Source organism: Carcharhinus amblyrhynchos, chromosome 32 (assembly GCF_965287045.1).
Source record: "Carcharhinus amblyrhynchos chromosome 32, sCarAmb.v2.hapA, whole genome shotgun sequence".
In the NCBI taxonomy this organism is placed as follows: Eukaryota; Metazoa; Chordata; class Chondrichthyes; order Carcharhiniformes; family Carcharhinidae; genus Carcharhinus; species Carcharhinus amblyrhynchos.
The window spans coordinates 10,677,654-10,694,710 of NC_137355.1; the positions used below are offsets into that span (position 1 = coordinate 10,677,654).

General features: G+C 46.5%; 1 protein-coding gene across 1 annotated transcript in view; it reads left to right on the forward strand.

Annotated features, from left to right (window-relative positions):
- ca12 (carbonic anhydrase XII) overlaps positions 1 to 16,962 on the forward strand; it is a 54,108-nt gene extending 37,146 nt beyond the window's left edge. The window contains exons 9-11 of the mRNA XM_080215981.1: positions 5,043 to 5,075; positions 8,458 to 8,539; positions 11,600 to 16,962. Of these exons, the coding sequence (XP_080072107.1) occupies positions 5,043 to 5,075; positions 8,458 to 8,539; positions 11,600 to 11,678 (194 nt within the window). The 3' untranslated portion in view covers positions 11,679 to 16,962. The remainder of the gene's footprint in view (positions 1 to 5,042; positions 5,076 to 8,457; positions 8,540 to 11,599) is intronic.
- Positions 16,963 to 17,057: the final 95 nt, after the last annotated feature.

Consider the following 17,057-nt stretch of genomic DNA (forward strand, 5'->3'; position numbering starts at 1 on the left):
CCATTGAGCCTACACTGACAACTATCCTACCCAGATCCTTTCCCCAGAACCCTACATATTTACCCTGCTAATCCACGACACTAAAGGGCAATTTAGCCTGGCCAATCCACCTAACCTGCACATCTTTGGAATGTGGGAGAAAACCCATGCAGACACAGGGAGAACATGCAAGTTCCACACTGTCACACAAGCCTGGAACTGAACTGGGTCCCTGGCGCTGTGAGGCAGCGGTGCTAACCCACTGTGCCACCGTGCCCGTGCCTTTAACCCGGGTCCTCATATGGCCAAAGCATGCGAAAGACATCAGGACACATTGCGCAGAACAGCAGGAGGGTTCTCCCAATAATCAGGCAAGCAGCATCGGACTAAACGGATTGTCTGGTGGTGGTCACTCGGCTGCTTGTGGGAGCTTGCTGTGCACAAATTGGACGCTGTGTTCCTTACAGTAAATGAGTGACTACACAAGGAAAAAGTGGCTGTAAAGTACTTTGAGACGTCTCTTTGAAGGAAGGTGTTAGGCTGGGCTTTCTGCTCAAGGAATTGGACCGGAGAAACCAGTTTTAGGAACATGACTTTGTGTTTCAATAATCGTCAACTGAAACCGCCCCTGAGTTAATTATCTTCAGCTGGGAATGTACGTGTCTCCCCTTCACTGCACCCCCCAGACATTAGTCAGCATCTGGTGAGCAGGATGTGACCAGAGAAATCGTTGAGCTGATTACTTGAGTAGCGGAAGGAAAAATGAACCAATATGTTGGTGTATGAGGCAATACTGTGAGTGGTGTCAGGTATAAAGGAGGAGAATTGTGTACGTGACAGAACACCACACAGGGACCACACGCAAAATGCAAAGCAGCACAAAACAGGCTGAGCTGGCAGGGGCAGCACAGTGGTTGGCACTGCTGCCTCACAGCGTCAGGCACGCAGGTTCGATTCCCAGCTTGGGTCACTGTCTGTGTGGAGTCTGCACATTCTCCCTGTGTCTGCGTGTGTTTACTCTGGTTTCCTCCCATAGTCTGAAAGATGTGCGGGTTAGGTGGATTGGCCAGTGCTAAATTGCCCCTTAGTGTCTAAAGATGAGTGACTTAGGTGGACTGGCCATGCTAAATTGCCCCTTAGTGTCCAAAAATGTGCGGGTTAGGTGGATTGGCCAGTGCTAAATTGCCCCTTAGTGTCCAAAAATGTGCGGGTTAGGTGGATTGGCCATGCTAAATTGTCCCTTAAGTGTCCAATTGCTGAATGGCCTCCTTCTGCACTGCAGGGATTCTGTTCTAGGATTTAAATGAAAGACTGTTGTTTTATTTATTTGTGTCACAAGTAGGCTCACATTAACACTGTAATGAAGTTACTGTGAAAATCCCCTAGTTGCCACACTCTGGTGCCTGTTCGGGTACACTGAGGGAGGATTTAGCACGGCCAATGCACCCTAACCAGCACATCTTCCGGACTGTGGGAGGAAACCGAAGCACCCATAGAAAAACCACGCAGACACGGGGAGAACGTGCAGACTCCACACAGACAGTGACCCAAGGCCGGGAATCAAACCCGGGACCCTGGCGCTGTGAGGCAGCAGTGCTAACCGCTGTGCCACCCAAGAGATTAGAGGTCAGACAGCTTAATGCAAAGCAGGCCATTCGACCTATTGAACCTACTCAATAACATCATGGGTGGTCTCACTGTGACCTTAACTCCACTTTCCTCTCCACCCTCCCCCAGCCCCTGCCCCCCACCCGAGCATAACCATCAACTCCCTTATCAAAGAAACATCTTGAATATATTCAATGATCCAGCCTTCGTTGAGGAAGAGAATTCGAAAGACTTAATGACCCTCTTGAGAGTAAAAAAAAAATTCTCCTCATCTCCATCTTAAAAAGGAGACCCCCTATTTTTAGATCAGACCCCTAGGGTCTTCCCATGAGAGGAAGCATCCATCCCCTCAATGTCTACCCTGTCAATCCACCTCCAAATCTTGTAACTTTCCAAAGTGAGTAAGGGATCTCCCATTCAATGGTGGAATGAAGAGGAATGTATCCTCTGAAGGTTGTTGGTCTGTGGAATTCTCATCCTCAGACCCCAGGATGGCAGAGGCTGGGCAATGGGGGGGAAGGGGTGGGGGAGAAAGGTAGTGGGGGAGTGGGGATGCGAGTAGCTTCGTAGCTTTGAGATCGTGACTCATGGAAGTGAATTCAGTCAATGTGGTAATCTTAGGGTTTTTCAATGGAAGAGTAACCCATGGCAACTGCCAGATGGCCTGAAACTTCTCAACCGGGTTAAACAGCCCCCTTGGGTGGCGGTACGGGGGAGGACAATGACGACTGCCTCTCAGCTCCAGGGACCTGGGTTCGATTCCCAGCTCGGGTCACTGTCTGTGCGGAGTTTGCATGTTCTCCCCACCTCTGAGTGGGTTTCCTCCGGTTGCTCCAGTTTCCTCCCACATTCCAAAGCATGTGTGGGTTAGGTGGATTGGCTATGCTAAATCCCCCCTTAATATCCAAAGATATGTAGGTTCGGTGGATTGGCCATGCTAAATTGCCCCTTAATATCCAAAGATGTGTAAATTAGGTGGGATTAGCCATGGTAAATGATTGGGATTACAGGAATACGGTGGGGTGAGAGGGCCTGGGTAAAATACTCTGTCAGAGACTCAGTGCAGTCTCGATGGGCTGAATGGCTTCTTCTGCACTGTAGGGATTCTGTGACTCTTCAGGATGGGGGATACTGTCTGAGCTGCCTTTAGCTCTAGTCTAGTCCCACATTGGGGTAGCTTCTTGATTCTATAGCGAAAATGATTAAAGGCCAGTTAGTGATACCTTGTCAGACAGTATTAGTCAAAAATCCAGGAACAAAAAAACCAATTGTAGCCCAGAAGTGTTGGATTTCCACTGAATGAAGCACTTGATGTTGTAATCCAGGAAGTAGAGCAGGAAATGATACTTCAAGGTAACATGTTATACAAATGAGACAACAGAAGATTTCTGTGGTTACTGGTGGAACTTTCAAAGTAATTAGAGCTTTGAAAGGAGCACTTACTGAACTTTCTTTTTTTAGATGGGAATGGTGCCAGTTTCTGAGTAAAATTTAACAACGTGTTTAAGATGAGTCATGTTTATGATCCGAGAGCCCATTCCAGAGTCCCCATGTCAGGGACTGGCTCGGGTAAATAGGTTATAGGGCCTGGGTGGGATTGTGGTCAGTGCAGACTCAATGGCCTCCTTCTTCCTGACTCGGGTAAATAGGTTATAGGGCCTGGGTGGGATTGTGGTCAGTGCAGACCCAATGGGCCGAATGGCCTCCTTCTGCACTGTATGATTCTGTAATTAGTGAGCTTCATCAACCTCAATGGAAGGGAGTTCTTTTTTTAATCCATTCGTGGGACATGGGCGTCGCTGGCTGGCCAGCATTTATTACCCATCCCTAGTCACCCTGACACGGAAATGGCCTCGCAAGCCACTCAAAGAGCAGTTGAGAGTCAACCACATTGCTGTGGCTCTGGGGTCACATGTAGGCCAGACCAGGTAAGGAGGGCAGATTTCCTTCCCTAAAGGACATTAGTGAACCAGATGGGTTTTTCCAACAATGGTTTCATGGTCATCAGTAGATTCTTAATTCCAGATATTTTTTACTGAATTCAAATTCCACCATCCCATCCGTGGCGGGATTTGAACCCGGGTCCCCAGAACATTAGCAGAGTTTCTGGATTAATAGTCTAGCGATAACACCACTAGGCCATCACCTTCCCTGTGCTTACCAGCTGGGCGGCTGCTCGTTCCTATTCCCACACCGCTTTCAACATTAAGATAAAAGCTAAATTCTCTGGATGCTGGAATCTGAAACAGAAAATGCTGGAAAATCTCAGCAGGTTTGACAACATCTGTGAGGAGAGAATAGAGCCAACGTTTTGAATCTGGATGACCCTTCGTTGGAGAATGAAGGGGGCTAGGTTGAAGCAAAGGAGAGATTGACAAAGATGCAATTGACACAAGACAAAGACTGTGTCAATGGTAGCCTTAAGGATGGCATTGACACGGTGGCACAGTGGTTAGCACTGTTACTTCACAGCGCCAGGGAACTGGGTTTGATTCCCGTCTTGGGTCACTGTCTGTGCAGAGTTTGCACCTCTTCCCTGTGTTTCCTCCCACAGTCCAAAGATGTGCAGTTTAGGTGGATTGGCCACGCTAAAGCCACAGAAGGTTTGGGAGAGGGATGTAGGTGCTGAGGGATACAAGGAAGAGATGGCCTTTATTGTAATCAAGGCCATGTGATTGAGGGACACTCTACAGATATGAGAACTGGAGCCCTCTAAAACATTGCAACTGGAAAAATATAGGATGCAACCTTACTGGCCCACTGGCCCATGATCGGCATGATGAGCCAGGGACATAGCACACACGACTAAAAAACTGGCTGGCACGCTCCCAGTCTTGTTTTGATGCAGGGCACGAAACCAGTTTGAGTATTAGTGTTACCATTAACATGACATTAGTGTGTGCGGGCTAGCTGTTTCCAGCCTCCTGGACACTTCCTCCATCTCTCGCTGATGAGACTCACTCATGGACCCAATCGGCGGGAACCAGGCATCATGGCCATGCCTGGTGGGGGGCACCCTGCGAATCCCCCTGACACTAAGGGGCCATTTAGCACGGCTGGGGGGGTGTGGGGGGAGGAATTGGAAGCTATTGAAAACTCCCCCTCCCAGGGATGATCGGGAGCATGGCTAGGTAGTGCCAATTGGGGAAATGCCAGCCTGGCTGTGCCCACTGGGCACCGCCCACCTAGCTCCATAACTGTTGGGAGCAGTGCCAAGGGTTGTGGGACCTGAGTGGAGGTAGGGCTATGATGGGGATGTGCATGGTCAGAGGAGCTCTGAAGGGATGGGGTATGCAAGGGGGAAGATCTGTGGGGGGGGGGGCATGGATTATGCCACTTTTTTGGTAAGATTGCACCCATAGTGTTACAGAATGTACTCAATATGAAGCAGTACAAATTGTTGTAGATATGATGTTAGAGGGATTGGTGTTAATATAACATTGTTTTTCTTTCAGACACTCTGAATGCTGAACCTTTGCTGACTGTGGGTATGTTGTATTTCTATATGCAAAGCTTGTGCTGCTCTGACAGATCAGAAGTGTCCAGTTTCCTTCCTGCTTTACTTCTCTTCCCCACTGTGGTGCATGTGTTCACTTCCTAATATGCACTGACCCAGTGTCGCTGCCTTCAGAGTTCTTGCCCTGAGATCTGATTGTAGAATCACAGAATCACAAAAGTGTAGAAGAGGCCATTCAGCCCACCGAATCTACACTGACTCTCTATCTTACCCAGACCCTCTCCCCCACCCTATTCCTGTAACCCCACACACTCACCATGGCCAATCCACCTAACCCGCACATCTTGGGACAAGAATGGGTAATTTAGCATGGCCAATCCACCCAACCTGTACATCTTTGAGCACTAAGGGGCAATTTAGCATGGCTAATCCACCCAACCTGTACATCTTTAGACGCTAATGGACAACTTAGCACCTCACAGCAGGAGTCCACCTAACATACACATCTTGGGACACTACGGGACAACTTAACATGGCCAATCCCCCTAACCCACACATCTTTGGACTATGGGAGGAAACCCATGCAGACATGGGGAGAACGTGCAGTCTCCACAGACAGTGACCTGAGGCCAGAATTGAACCCAGGTCTCAGGTGCTGTGAGGCAGCAGTGCTAACCACTGTGCCGTCTCAGTGTTTTATCTCAGCCTGTATTTCTGCAGGACATTGTCATTGTGTGTATATATTAGATCTGATAAACTTAACGTATGTATTCTACTTCCTATTTCATCGTGTCTTAATGTTTCATTATAAAATGTGTGGAATTTTCAACTGCAGAATTAATTCCCCCACTCCCCCCCGGCTAATTTCCATCCTCATTTATAATAAATTAAGAATATTTGAACATTAATGTAAAATAGCTATCTGCCTGGCCTGGTGGTTTGCTGAGCTCCAACCTCTTCCTGGTGGCCTCCAACCAGCACGGTGGCACAGTGGTTAGCACTGCTGCCTCACAGCGCTAGGGACCCGGGTTCAATTCTGGCCTTGGGTTACTGTCTGTGTGGAGTTTGCACATTCTCCCCGTGTCTGTGTGGGTTCCCTCTGGGTGCTCCGGTTTCCTCTCACCCTCCAAAAGACGTGCTGAGTAAAAGTTTATTTATTAGTCACAAGTAAGGCTTACATTAACACTGCGATGACGTTATTGTGAAATTTCCCAATACCTCTTCAGGTCAATGTACCTAACCAGCGTATCTTTTGGAGTGTGGGAGGAAACCGGAGCACCTGGAGGAAACCCACATAGACGTGGGGAGAACGTACAGACTCTGCACACACAGTGACCCAAGTTGGGGATCGAAGCCGGGTCTTTGGCGCTGTGAGGCAGCAGTGTTAACCACTGTGCCACCGTGCTGCTGGTTAGGTGGATTGGCCATGAAAAATTGCCCCTTAGCGGGGATTAGCAGGGTAAATATGTTGGGTTACGGGGATAGGGCCTGGGTGGGATTGTTGTCGGTGCTGGCTTGATGGGCCAAATGACCTCTTTCTGCACTTTAGGGATTCTATGATTCTTGTCGAGTTTGGTACGGACACTGAAGCATCTCGGAGGCTGATCTGTCACTCACTGCCCTCTCCTGGCCTTGCCAGCACACAGCAGGCCAATGTCAACCATAAAGCCATTGAGGCAGCAAGCCATTGGAAACTGTTACTCGGGCGCATCACTCATACATCCAGGATTCAGTGCCCGCAATGCCAGGCTGTAAAGAGGCTGCCACTATCTGCTGAGACTGCCCATCTGTGTGAGTTTCAGTTCCATGGTAAGAGGCACCAAGTGCTCATTTTTGAGGGGAAGGACCTCACGACATATAATAGAGTCATAGAGGTTTACAGCATGGAAACAGGCCCTTCGGCCCAACTTGTCCATGCTGCCCTTTTTTTTTATAACCCCTAAATTATTCCCAATTGCCCGCATTTGGCCCATATCCCTCTATACCCATTATACCCATGTAACTAACTAAATGCTTTTTAAGAGATAAAATTGTACCCGCCTCTACTACTACCTCTGGCAGCTTGTTCCAGACACTCACCACCCTCTGTATGAAAAATAATCATAAGAGTCCCACAATGCAGAAGAGACCATTCGGCCCATCGAGTCTGCACTGACTCTCTAACAGAGTATCATAACCAGGCCCTCCCTTAAACCCTGCACATTTACCACGGCTAATCCAGCATGTCTTTTGTGAGAGGAAACCGGAGCACCTGGGGGAAACCCACGCAGACACGGGGAGAACATGTAGACTCCACACAGATGATGACCCAAGCCAGAAATTGAACCTGGGTCCCTGGTGCTGAGAGGCAGCAGTGCTAATCACTGTGCCAAGAATGAATACATAGAATTTGATTTGGGATCATGGGTGTAAACATTCCTGACTCTCTGAAGTCAATGTGGCTGAGATTGCACTCTCAGTTAAGGGACCCTGGGTCGCTGATAGTATTTTACAGGGTCAGTTTTTCTGAAATCATGGGTGCACTAATCTTAATTTTGCTGCCCATTTAATACTGAGACGTACATCCACTTTTGACACTCTAGAACACTAGGGTGGCACGGTGGCACAGTGGTTAGCACTGCTGCCTCACAATGCCGGGGACCCGGGTTCAATTCCAGTCTCCGGTGATTGTGTGCGTGGAGTTTGCATATTCTCCCCGTGTCTGTGTGGGTTTCCCTCCAGGTGGTCCAGTTTCCTCCCACTGTCCAAAGGTATGGGGGTTGGGTGGATTGGCCGTGCTAAATTATGTCGGGGCGTGGGGGGAACTAGCTAGGGTAAATATGTGGGGTTACAGGGATAGGGCCTGGGTGGGATTGTGGACAGTACAGACTCGCTGGGCTCAATGGGCCTCCTTCTGCACTGTAGAATTCTAAATACATGGGGTTACGGGGGTGGGGGGGGTAGCCGCATTCTTGGAGAAAACTTGATGGGCTGAATGGCCTCCTTCTGCACTTGTAGGGATTCTGTGAAATGAATGGTGTAAGCCAATGGTGATCTCAGTGGGGGTCTGAATTAATGTGGTAAGACACACTCTTACCCACATGTTGTAGTCTGGACGGTGATGGTGGAGGCACCAACTTCCTTCCTCATCGCTTGGCTGACCAGTAATCTCTCCCTATCTTACTGCCGTCCATCGGTGTGAGCGCGAAGCATTTGCAGGTTGACACTCAACCTGTTTGGTGGCGTTATGAATGCACCTTCCTTGGCCGTCAAGTCCTGGAGACAAACCCAGAGCTCCTGGCTCAGACCGGGACACTACCCACTGTACCACAAGGCCCTCTCCCCTATGCTGCTTAACATGCTGAAGATGAGGTTTAATATTTGATGCAAACAATGTGTCAGCCTCTTTTACCGGTGATTTATTTTCTGTGCAGGTGTAATTCTGACGATTGCCGTGGGTTCGGTGCTGTGTGTTGTGGCCGCTTTAGCTCTGAGCTTCTTCTTTCTTAGGAAAAGGTGAGAGTTAAACACAAATCTTCGATCAAACTCGCTGTTGAAAGGGAGCATCTATCTCTGCAAATCATTCTCTCCTTGTACTACTGAAATAATAACAGGTGGCACAGTGGTTAGCACTGCTGCCTCACAGTGCCAGGGAACCAGGTTCAATTCCCGGCTTGGGTCACTGTCTATGCGGAGTCTGCACATTCTCCCCATGTCTGCGTGGGTTTCTCCTGGGTGGTCCGATTTCCACCCACAGTCTTAATGAAGTGCGGGTTAGGTGCATTGTTAAATTCTCCCTCAGTGTACCCAAACAGGCGGCGGAGTGTGACGACTAGGAGATTTTCACAGTAACTTCATTGCAGTGTTAATATAAACCTTACTTGTGACAGTAATAAATAAATAAAATTTCAACTTGAAGTGGAGAACATAAAGATTGGTCACGCTAATGTCGGGGGGATTAGCTTAAAGTTTTAAAGTTTATTAATAGTGAAGTTACTGTGAAAATCCCCCCGGGTAAATATGTGAGGTTACGGGGATAGGGCCTGGGTGGGATTGTTGTCAATGGGCCCAATGGCCTCCTTCTGCATTGTAGGGATTCTAGGATTGTAATTTCATTTATATATCACCTAAAATGAACCCAGGCACTTCACATGAGTGTGATCAGAGGAAAGTCAACATTAAACTGTATAAACAACCACAAGTTCTTGGTCAAAGGGTAAGGTTTAAGGGACATTGTTAAAGAGGTACAGGTGTGGAGATGTAGAACGTGGAGGGGTAGCTATGTGGAGAGGTGAGAATTCCAAAGCCTGAGAGTCAGGCTCCCGACAGCCCAGTTCTCAATGGAGGAGTGATTAAAATAGTGGGTGTTTTTGTATTCATTTGTGGGACATGGGCGTCGCTGGCTGGCCAGCATTTATTGCCCATACCTAGTTGCCCTTGGATGGCAGTTGAGAGTCAGCCACATTGCCGTGGCTCTGGAGTTACATGTAGCCCAGGTCAGGTTTGGACAGCAGATTTCCTTCCCTAAATAGAATCATAGAATCCTATAGTTCAGAAAGAGGCCCTTCGGCCCATCGAGTCTGAACCGAACACAATCCCACCCAGGCCCTACCCCCATATCCCTACATATTATACCCACTAATCCCTCTAACCTACACATCCCTGGACACTAAGGAGCAATTTCTAGCATGGCCAATCAACCTAACCCGCACATCTTTGGACTGTGGGAGGAAACCGGAGTATCTGGAGGAAACCCACGCAGACATGAGGAGAATGTGCAAACTCCACACAGACAGTGACCTGAGCCGGGAATTGAACCCAGGTCTCTGGAGCTGTGAAGCAGCAGTGCTAACCACTGTGCTACCGTGCCGCCATCAGTGAACCAGATGGATTTTTCCGACAATTGTTTCATGGTCATCAGGAGATTCTTAATTCCAGATTTTTTGTTACATATCAAATTCAAATTCCACCAGCTGCCGTGGCATGATTTGAACCTGGATCTCCGGAACATTAGCTGAGTTTCTGGATTAATAATCTAACGATAATACCACTAGGCCATTACCTCCCCATACTGGAGGCCAGAGTTCGAAGAGTGCAGATAACTTGGCAGGTGGAGGGCAATATAGAGATGGGGAGGCCATGGAAGGATTTGAAAACAAGGTTGAGAATTGTAATATCGAAGCTTTGGTAGATCCTAACCAAAGATGGCGATGGATAATTCTGGAATTTTACAACCTTGAATTTAGTCGCTCTATAATTGATGGCTGTGTTTCCTATGTCTGTATTTCAGGCTCTGAAATATTCTCCCTCGACTTCTCCACCTAGACCTGTTTCCTGCTCCCCCTTTGGGTTGCCCCTTGAAACCTATCTCTCTGACCAGGTATTTGTGCACCTTGTGTGGACTGTGACTGACACCACCCCTGCAAGGTTTTACTAGGGGCTATGTAAATGCAGGCGGCTGTTGCAATCAGGAACCCAAACCCTGACTGGAGCACATCTCTTTGAGAAAGCCCACAAGTCAACTCCTTTAGTGGTTTTAACAGGCTTGAAGAGAGTAAAGAAAGCAATATTAATAGCTTGGAATCTGAAGCATCACTGCCATACTAATCTGGGATCAAAATCTGGGGCTGCACGGTGGTTAGCACTGCTGCCTCACAGTGCCAGGGAGCCAGGTTCAATTCCCAGCCTGGGTCACTGTGTGTGTGGAGTCTGCACATTCTCCCCATGTCTGCATGGAGTCTGCACGTTCTCCCCATGTCTGCGTGGGTTTAATCCCACGGTCTGAAAGATGTGCTGGTTAGCTGCATTGGTAATGCTAAATTCTCCCTCAGTGTACTCGAGTGTGGTGACTAGGGGATTTTCACTTCAGTAACTTCATTGCAGTGTTAATGTAAGCCTACTTGTGACACTAATATGTAAACCTTAAAAATGAAATCAGAACAGGCTCGAAGGGCCGAGTAGCTTACTCCTGCTTCTATTTTCTGTGAATACCATTGTCAGACTTGAGGTTTTCTGTAGGTAGACCTTATGTGGTCAGAATCCTCCCTCCTTCTTGAATTCACAATCCTCTAGTCCAGCTTGTGTAGTGTGTTAAGGACAGATCACTCCTCATTCTTTGAAAGAATGAAGCCTCTCACGGAGATGGCAGTGGTTAGCACAGCTGCCTCACAGCTCCAGGGACCCAGGTTCAATTCCTGGCTTGGGTCACTTTGTGTGTGGCGTTTGTATGTTCGTGTGGGTTTCCTCCCAGTTCAAAAATGTGTGGGTTAGGTTGATTGGGACTGCCTACTTGCCTCTTAGTGTCCCGGGATGCGGAGGTTAGAGGGATTAGCGGGGTGATTAAGGGGATAGAGGTGGGATTGTTTTCGGTGTAGACTTGATGGGCCAAATGGCCTCTGTCTGCACTGTAGAGTGTCTATGAAACCTTCTGGATTGCTTTCGCTCTGATTAAGATTTCCCTGGAGATGAGTGTTAATAAGGGAATCAGATTGATAAATTTAGATCTTTGTCGTCAAATGATCTGTTGCTGAAGGGATGTCTTTTTTTTTCCATCTCCCACATTTCTTGTTTCCGCAGAGCTAATAAAACGACTGAAAACAGAGGGGTCATTTACAAACCGGCAACCAGCAAAGATGAAGGGCTTTCGCAAGCATGAGCCTCACACTGGATCAGATGTACGCTGGCAGTAGTTTAGAGAAGTGGTTAGTGCAGCTGCCTCAAACTCTCACAGCTAGAAGCTGGGTGTCGTTTTGTATAAATTCACAGAAGAATGCCAACTTTTCTTCTCAAGTTCTAACCTTTTATGAGTAGGTGTTTCTCCTGGATATTGCCCACAGCAGTGTCTTGAAGACTGATCTTCCATCCCTGAAGATTCCAGACCAATCTGCATCGCTGCTGAACGTAATGGGGTTTGTCTTGGAGAGAGTAGGGGGGAACGGTACAGGTCAGCTCCGTAATTCCTGGCAAGAGACACAACCCTGTCCCGATGGGATCTGTTGGTCTCCCCCTAGAGTTTGGGCTAAGTCCAGAAGAAACTCTGAGCCTTGTGTGTGTTTACTTATTCATTTTGGTTCAGTGTGTCACATGTTGTTTTACATCCACTTTCAGTGCAAAGATTGTCCTGCCTCTTCCTTTCCAGCCCATCAACTGCTGTCTGCCAACCCACCCCCTGCCAGTCAACTCGCTCCCAGCAATGCCAAGAAAAACCCACCACACAGAAGCATGGCAGCTCCCTTTCCCAATCTCACTCAGTAACCCTACTGATCAAATCCTCACATTACATGGCCACCTTTGAAGATTATGAAGGGAATAGATAAGATAGAAGCATAGACGTTGTTTCCACTGGGAGGTGAAACTAGTACGAGGGGGCATAACCTCAAAATAAGGGAAGCAGATTTAGGACCGAGTTGAGGAGGAACTTCTTTGCACAAAGGGTTGTGGAATTCTCTGCCCAGTTCAGGCTCCCTCGTTGGATGTTTTTGAGGCAGGGATAAACAGATTTTTGAACAGTAAAGGAATTAAGGGTTATGGTGAGTGGGCGGGCAAGTGGAGCTGAGTCCATGAAAAGATCAGCCATGATCTTATTGAATGGCAGAGCAGGCTCGAGGGGCCAGATCCTAGTTCTTATTCCCCTTCCAGTCCAAGGGAACAGTCCCTCACCTCTGTGTCCAAAAACAAAGGCACGGGGCTCGCACAAGAATTGTCCCAACTCCTTCAGGAGCCTCAGAGGGATTGACAACCTGGCTCATCATTCTCAAACCAGATCCTTGTCTATTGACATTAGTGCTAATAGTGCCACTTAATGCAGTCAATTGAGCAAAGCCTTCAAGAGCAAAGCCTGATGAAAAGTCTTTATTCCATTTTTACTTTTAAGAATGTGAGCTGCCTCTCAGCATAGAGTCATAGAGGTTTACAGCATGCAAACAGGCCCTTTGGCCCAATTTGTCCATGCCTTCCTTTTTTTTAAACCCCTAAACTAATCCCAATTGCCCACATTTGGCCCATATCCCTCTATACCCATTGTACCCATGTAACTATCTAAATCCTTTTTAAAAGATAAAATTGTACCCACCTCTACCACTACCTCTGGTAGCTTGTTCCAGACACTCACCACCCTGTGTGAAAAAATTGCCCCTCTGGACACTTATGTATCTCTCCCCTCTCACCTTAAACCTATGCCCTCTAGTTTTAAACTCCCCAACCTTGGGGAAAAGATACTATTATCTTGACTACGCCCCCTCATTATTTTTGGTCCAATACAATCTTTGAACATTCTCCTATTACTATCCCCCCTTCTCCACAATCCTCATTTTCCATTAACCTTTAGTTTCCTTCAAACGTTGACAAGTGCTTGCCTTTATTTTGCAGTGTATTGTGTACTTTTAATTTATAAAAACATTGTTTTTTTTTAAAACGCCTTATTTTGTCTTTGTACCTGATCAGACACCTTTCGACCACACGCTCTGCTTTTCAGAGATGTTCTTAATTTTATCTCATTCGTTTAAAAATGTCAAGCCTTGTTGATGTGTTTAAGGTGATAGCCACACGCAAGGGTAAAGGTTAGTCAGAGTGACATGAAGTTTCATGGCAGATAGCATTGGATTTCAAAATTATTTTTAAAATGGCAGCAAAAAGATATTTTTAATTCTTTACAAACAGCTACAGAAACTGTGCAACTTCGTAATTTTTATTTTATTCCTGAAATTTTTAAAGTTAATTTTTATTCATTCGTGGAACATAGGCATTGCTGGCTTGGCCAGCATTTATTGCTCATCCCTAGTTGCCCTTGAAGGGCAGTTGAGAGTCAACCACATTGCTGTGACTCTGGAGTCACATGTAGGCCAGACTGGGTAAGGAGAGCAGATTTCCTTCCCTAAAGGACATTAGTGAACCAGATGGGTTTTTCTGACAATCAGCAATGGTTTCATGGTCATCAGTAGATTCTTAATTATTTTATTGTTTATTATTAAATTCAAATCTGCCATGGCTGGATTCGAGCCCAGGTCCCCAGAACATTAGCTGAGTTTCTGGATTAATAAGTCTAGCAATAATACGGCTAGGCTATCGCCTCCCCATTGAAATTAAGTTTCATATCGTAACACACTATTCCATCAGACACTGTAAGCAGGGGTATCTATCTGTTGACTGTTGAAGTTGTATTACCTACATCTCAATCAGAAAATCACACGAGTACCAGACTCCCTAAATATACTATCCACTCCTGTATTTCAACTTTTTATATACTAAACTTTTCATGGAATCCCTACAGTGCAGAAGGAGACCATTCAGCTCATCGAGTCTGCACTGACCACATTCTATCCCCACAACCTGGCACATTTAACCTCTAATCTACACACCTTGGGATACTAAGGATCAATTTAGCATGACCAATCAACATCTTACTTAAAAAAGTACTTTTCACTGTGTCCCAATACACGTAACAAAAATAAATCAAATCCTAGGTGGCAGCCATGTCTGTTCTCTGCTGGACAATGCACCTCATAAAACAGAGATGAGGAGGAATTTCTTCAGAGGGTGGTGAATCTGTGGAACTTTTTGTCGCAGAGGGCTGTGAAGGCCAGGTCATTTCAGTGTCTTTAAGACAGAGATAGCTAAGTTCTTGATTAATAAGAGGATCAGCAGTTATGGGGAAAAGGCAAAAGAATGGGGACGACAAAAATATCAGCTGTGATTGAATGGTGGAGTAGACTCAATGGGCCGAGTGGCCTAATTCTGCTCCTACGACTTATTGTCTCCTAAAGATGGCAGCCGCGCAATGCCCCTCCTAAAGACGGCAGCCACGTGCTTCTCCGGGGCCCCAACACAAAGCCACTTTGTGGCTCAAGGCTAAGAAAATAACTTTAGAAACATGGATAATATAGTCTCAGGAAGAAACAATAAATGAGTGAAATTACATGGTGATTCTGTTTAAAAAAAAGGACAGTTGGTCACCCTGTCTCAGTTTACCAGCTTATCAGAAAGATAGGATTTCCAATAGTACACCACTCAGTAGGGCATTGGAGTGTCAACACAGATTTTATGCAGACGTCTCCGGAATGGGACTTGAACCCATAATCTTCTGACTCAGAGGTAAAAGCTCTACCTGACCCAGTCCAGCAGTTGCTGAGGCAGAGGATGGTGGGGCTCCAACATGTGCAAGCCTGGCGCATTGCAGAGAGCCGAACTCAACCAGGGAGATGCTCAACAACTTCGTTACGATCGAAAAAAATTAATATTTCAATGGTATCGCGGTTAGTGTTAGTAACAACCATCTTAAATGACCAGGATGCTTAAAACAAATTGAAATCACTACCCAAGCACGCATCAGTTTGCTGAAAATCAGACAACCACAGGAATAACCTGATAACAACTGGAGACTTTGCAGCAAGTTCAGTTTCAGAGCATTTACAGTTACTTACCAGTAACAATTCCTTTTTAAATGGCAAATTCCTCATCGCCAGGCTTTGCTAATTCAGCAAACCCAGTTCAGATTTCACTTCCCTAGACCCTACGACCAAAGTGAGGTCAAAACAAAAGTCACTGACGGGTTGTGTAGTAAAATTAGTTTAGTCTTAAGACAACTGAGGTTTATTAAGCACATTGTACTTGTTATTAAGTTATTAATGCACAGTAAGACTTTTTTTTTGGTAAAGTGATAAAATATGGATTACTAACAGCACGTTAAATAAGTTTGAGGGCCCTGACGGGGCAAATAAAGGAAGTGGTTGTTCAGGCAAAAATGAACCGTCCACAGAAAGTCATTGGTCAAGTTTCACACGATTAGCTAGTCAAACATTAATATTAAAAAAATTATAAAGCTCAGCATTGGTGTTTGTGAGGAATTGACAGCACAAATCATACTCCTCCTCTCCCCCAACCCTCCTCCCAAAGTACTTATACAGCAGTTAAGAAAATTGCACAAACAAGCAGGGTTGCCAGCTCTTGTCGGGTGGATTCCCGGATATCACGTGACCCGCCTGCCCCACACTCCCATCACTGGCCCATCCTCCAGACGCACTGCCTTCCACTGACCAATCCGAGAGGGAGGACAGACCCGTTACAATCTCATTGGGATGACCTTGACTGCGAAACTGATTTTCTTCCCCATCTCCGAACATTTAAATAAAGGAACTGAAATTGGAAACAACAACTAGTGTCTAGAATCACAGAATCCTTGTGGTGCAGGAGGCCATTTGGCCCATCGAGCCTGCACTGACTCTGACAGATCATCCTACCCAAGTCCTATCCCCATAACTCCACATATTTACCCTACTAATCCCCTAAACCTGCACATCTTGGGATACTAAGGTTTAAAGTTTATTTATTAGTGTCACAAGTAGTCTTACATTAACACTGCAATGAAGTTACTGTGAAAATCTCCTAGTCGTCACACTCTGGTGCTTGTTTGGGTACACTGAGGGAGAATTTAGCATGGCCAATGCACCTAACCAGCACAGTCTTTTGGACTGTGGGAGGAAACCAGAGCATCCAGAAAAAAGCCTATCACAGATGTGGGGAGAATGCGCAGGCTCTGCACAGACAGTGACCCAAGGCCAGAATTGAAACTGGGTCCTTGGCACAGTGAGGTAGCAGTGCTAACCACTGTGCTGCCCGTTTAACCCTAGTTTTCCCAATCAGAATCACACGAGCACTCCAGTGTCCTGGAGATTAATCTTCAGATCTGGAAAAAACCCATAAGGAGTTGGCAACCCTACAGAAAAAAAAGTGAGGTGTCTGCTTCAGTAAGGAGCTACAAACCTGTTCAGGAAGGAGCTGTGGCTATTAGCTTAACCAATTCAGACCTAATCAAAATGGATTCTTATTGCTATCGCTTCACATTTGGTTCCGGTAACCACCGCACACAGCCACTGAAATAAAGAATGTCTACATTAACCCAGTAGGCTGGCCAGTCAGTCAAGCTCACAGCCTCACTACATTAGTTGAAGGCAATTTGAATTCTCAACAGGTATCATTTGTACTGAATTTGCAGACTGCCCTGAGTTACGTTTAAAATTACAGCAGTTATTTACGTCAA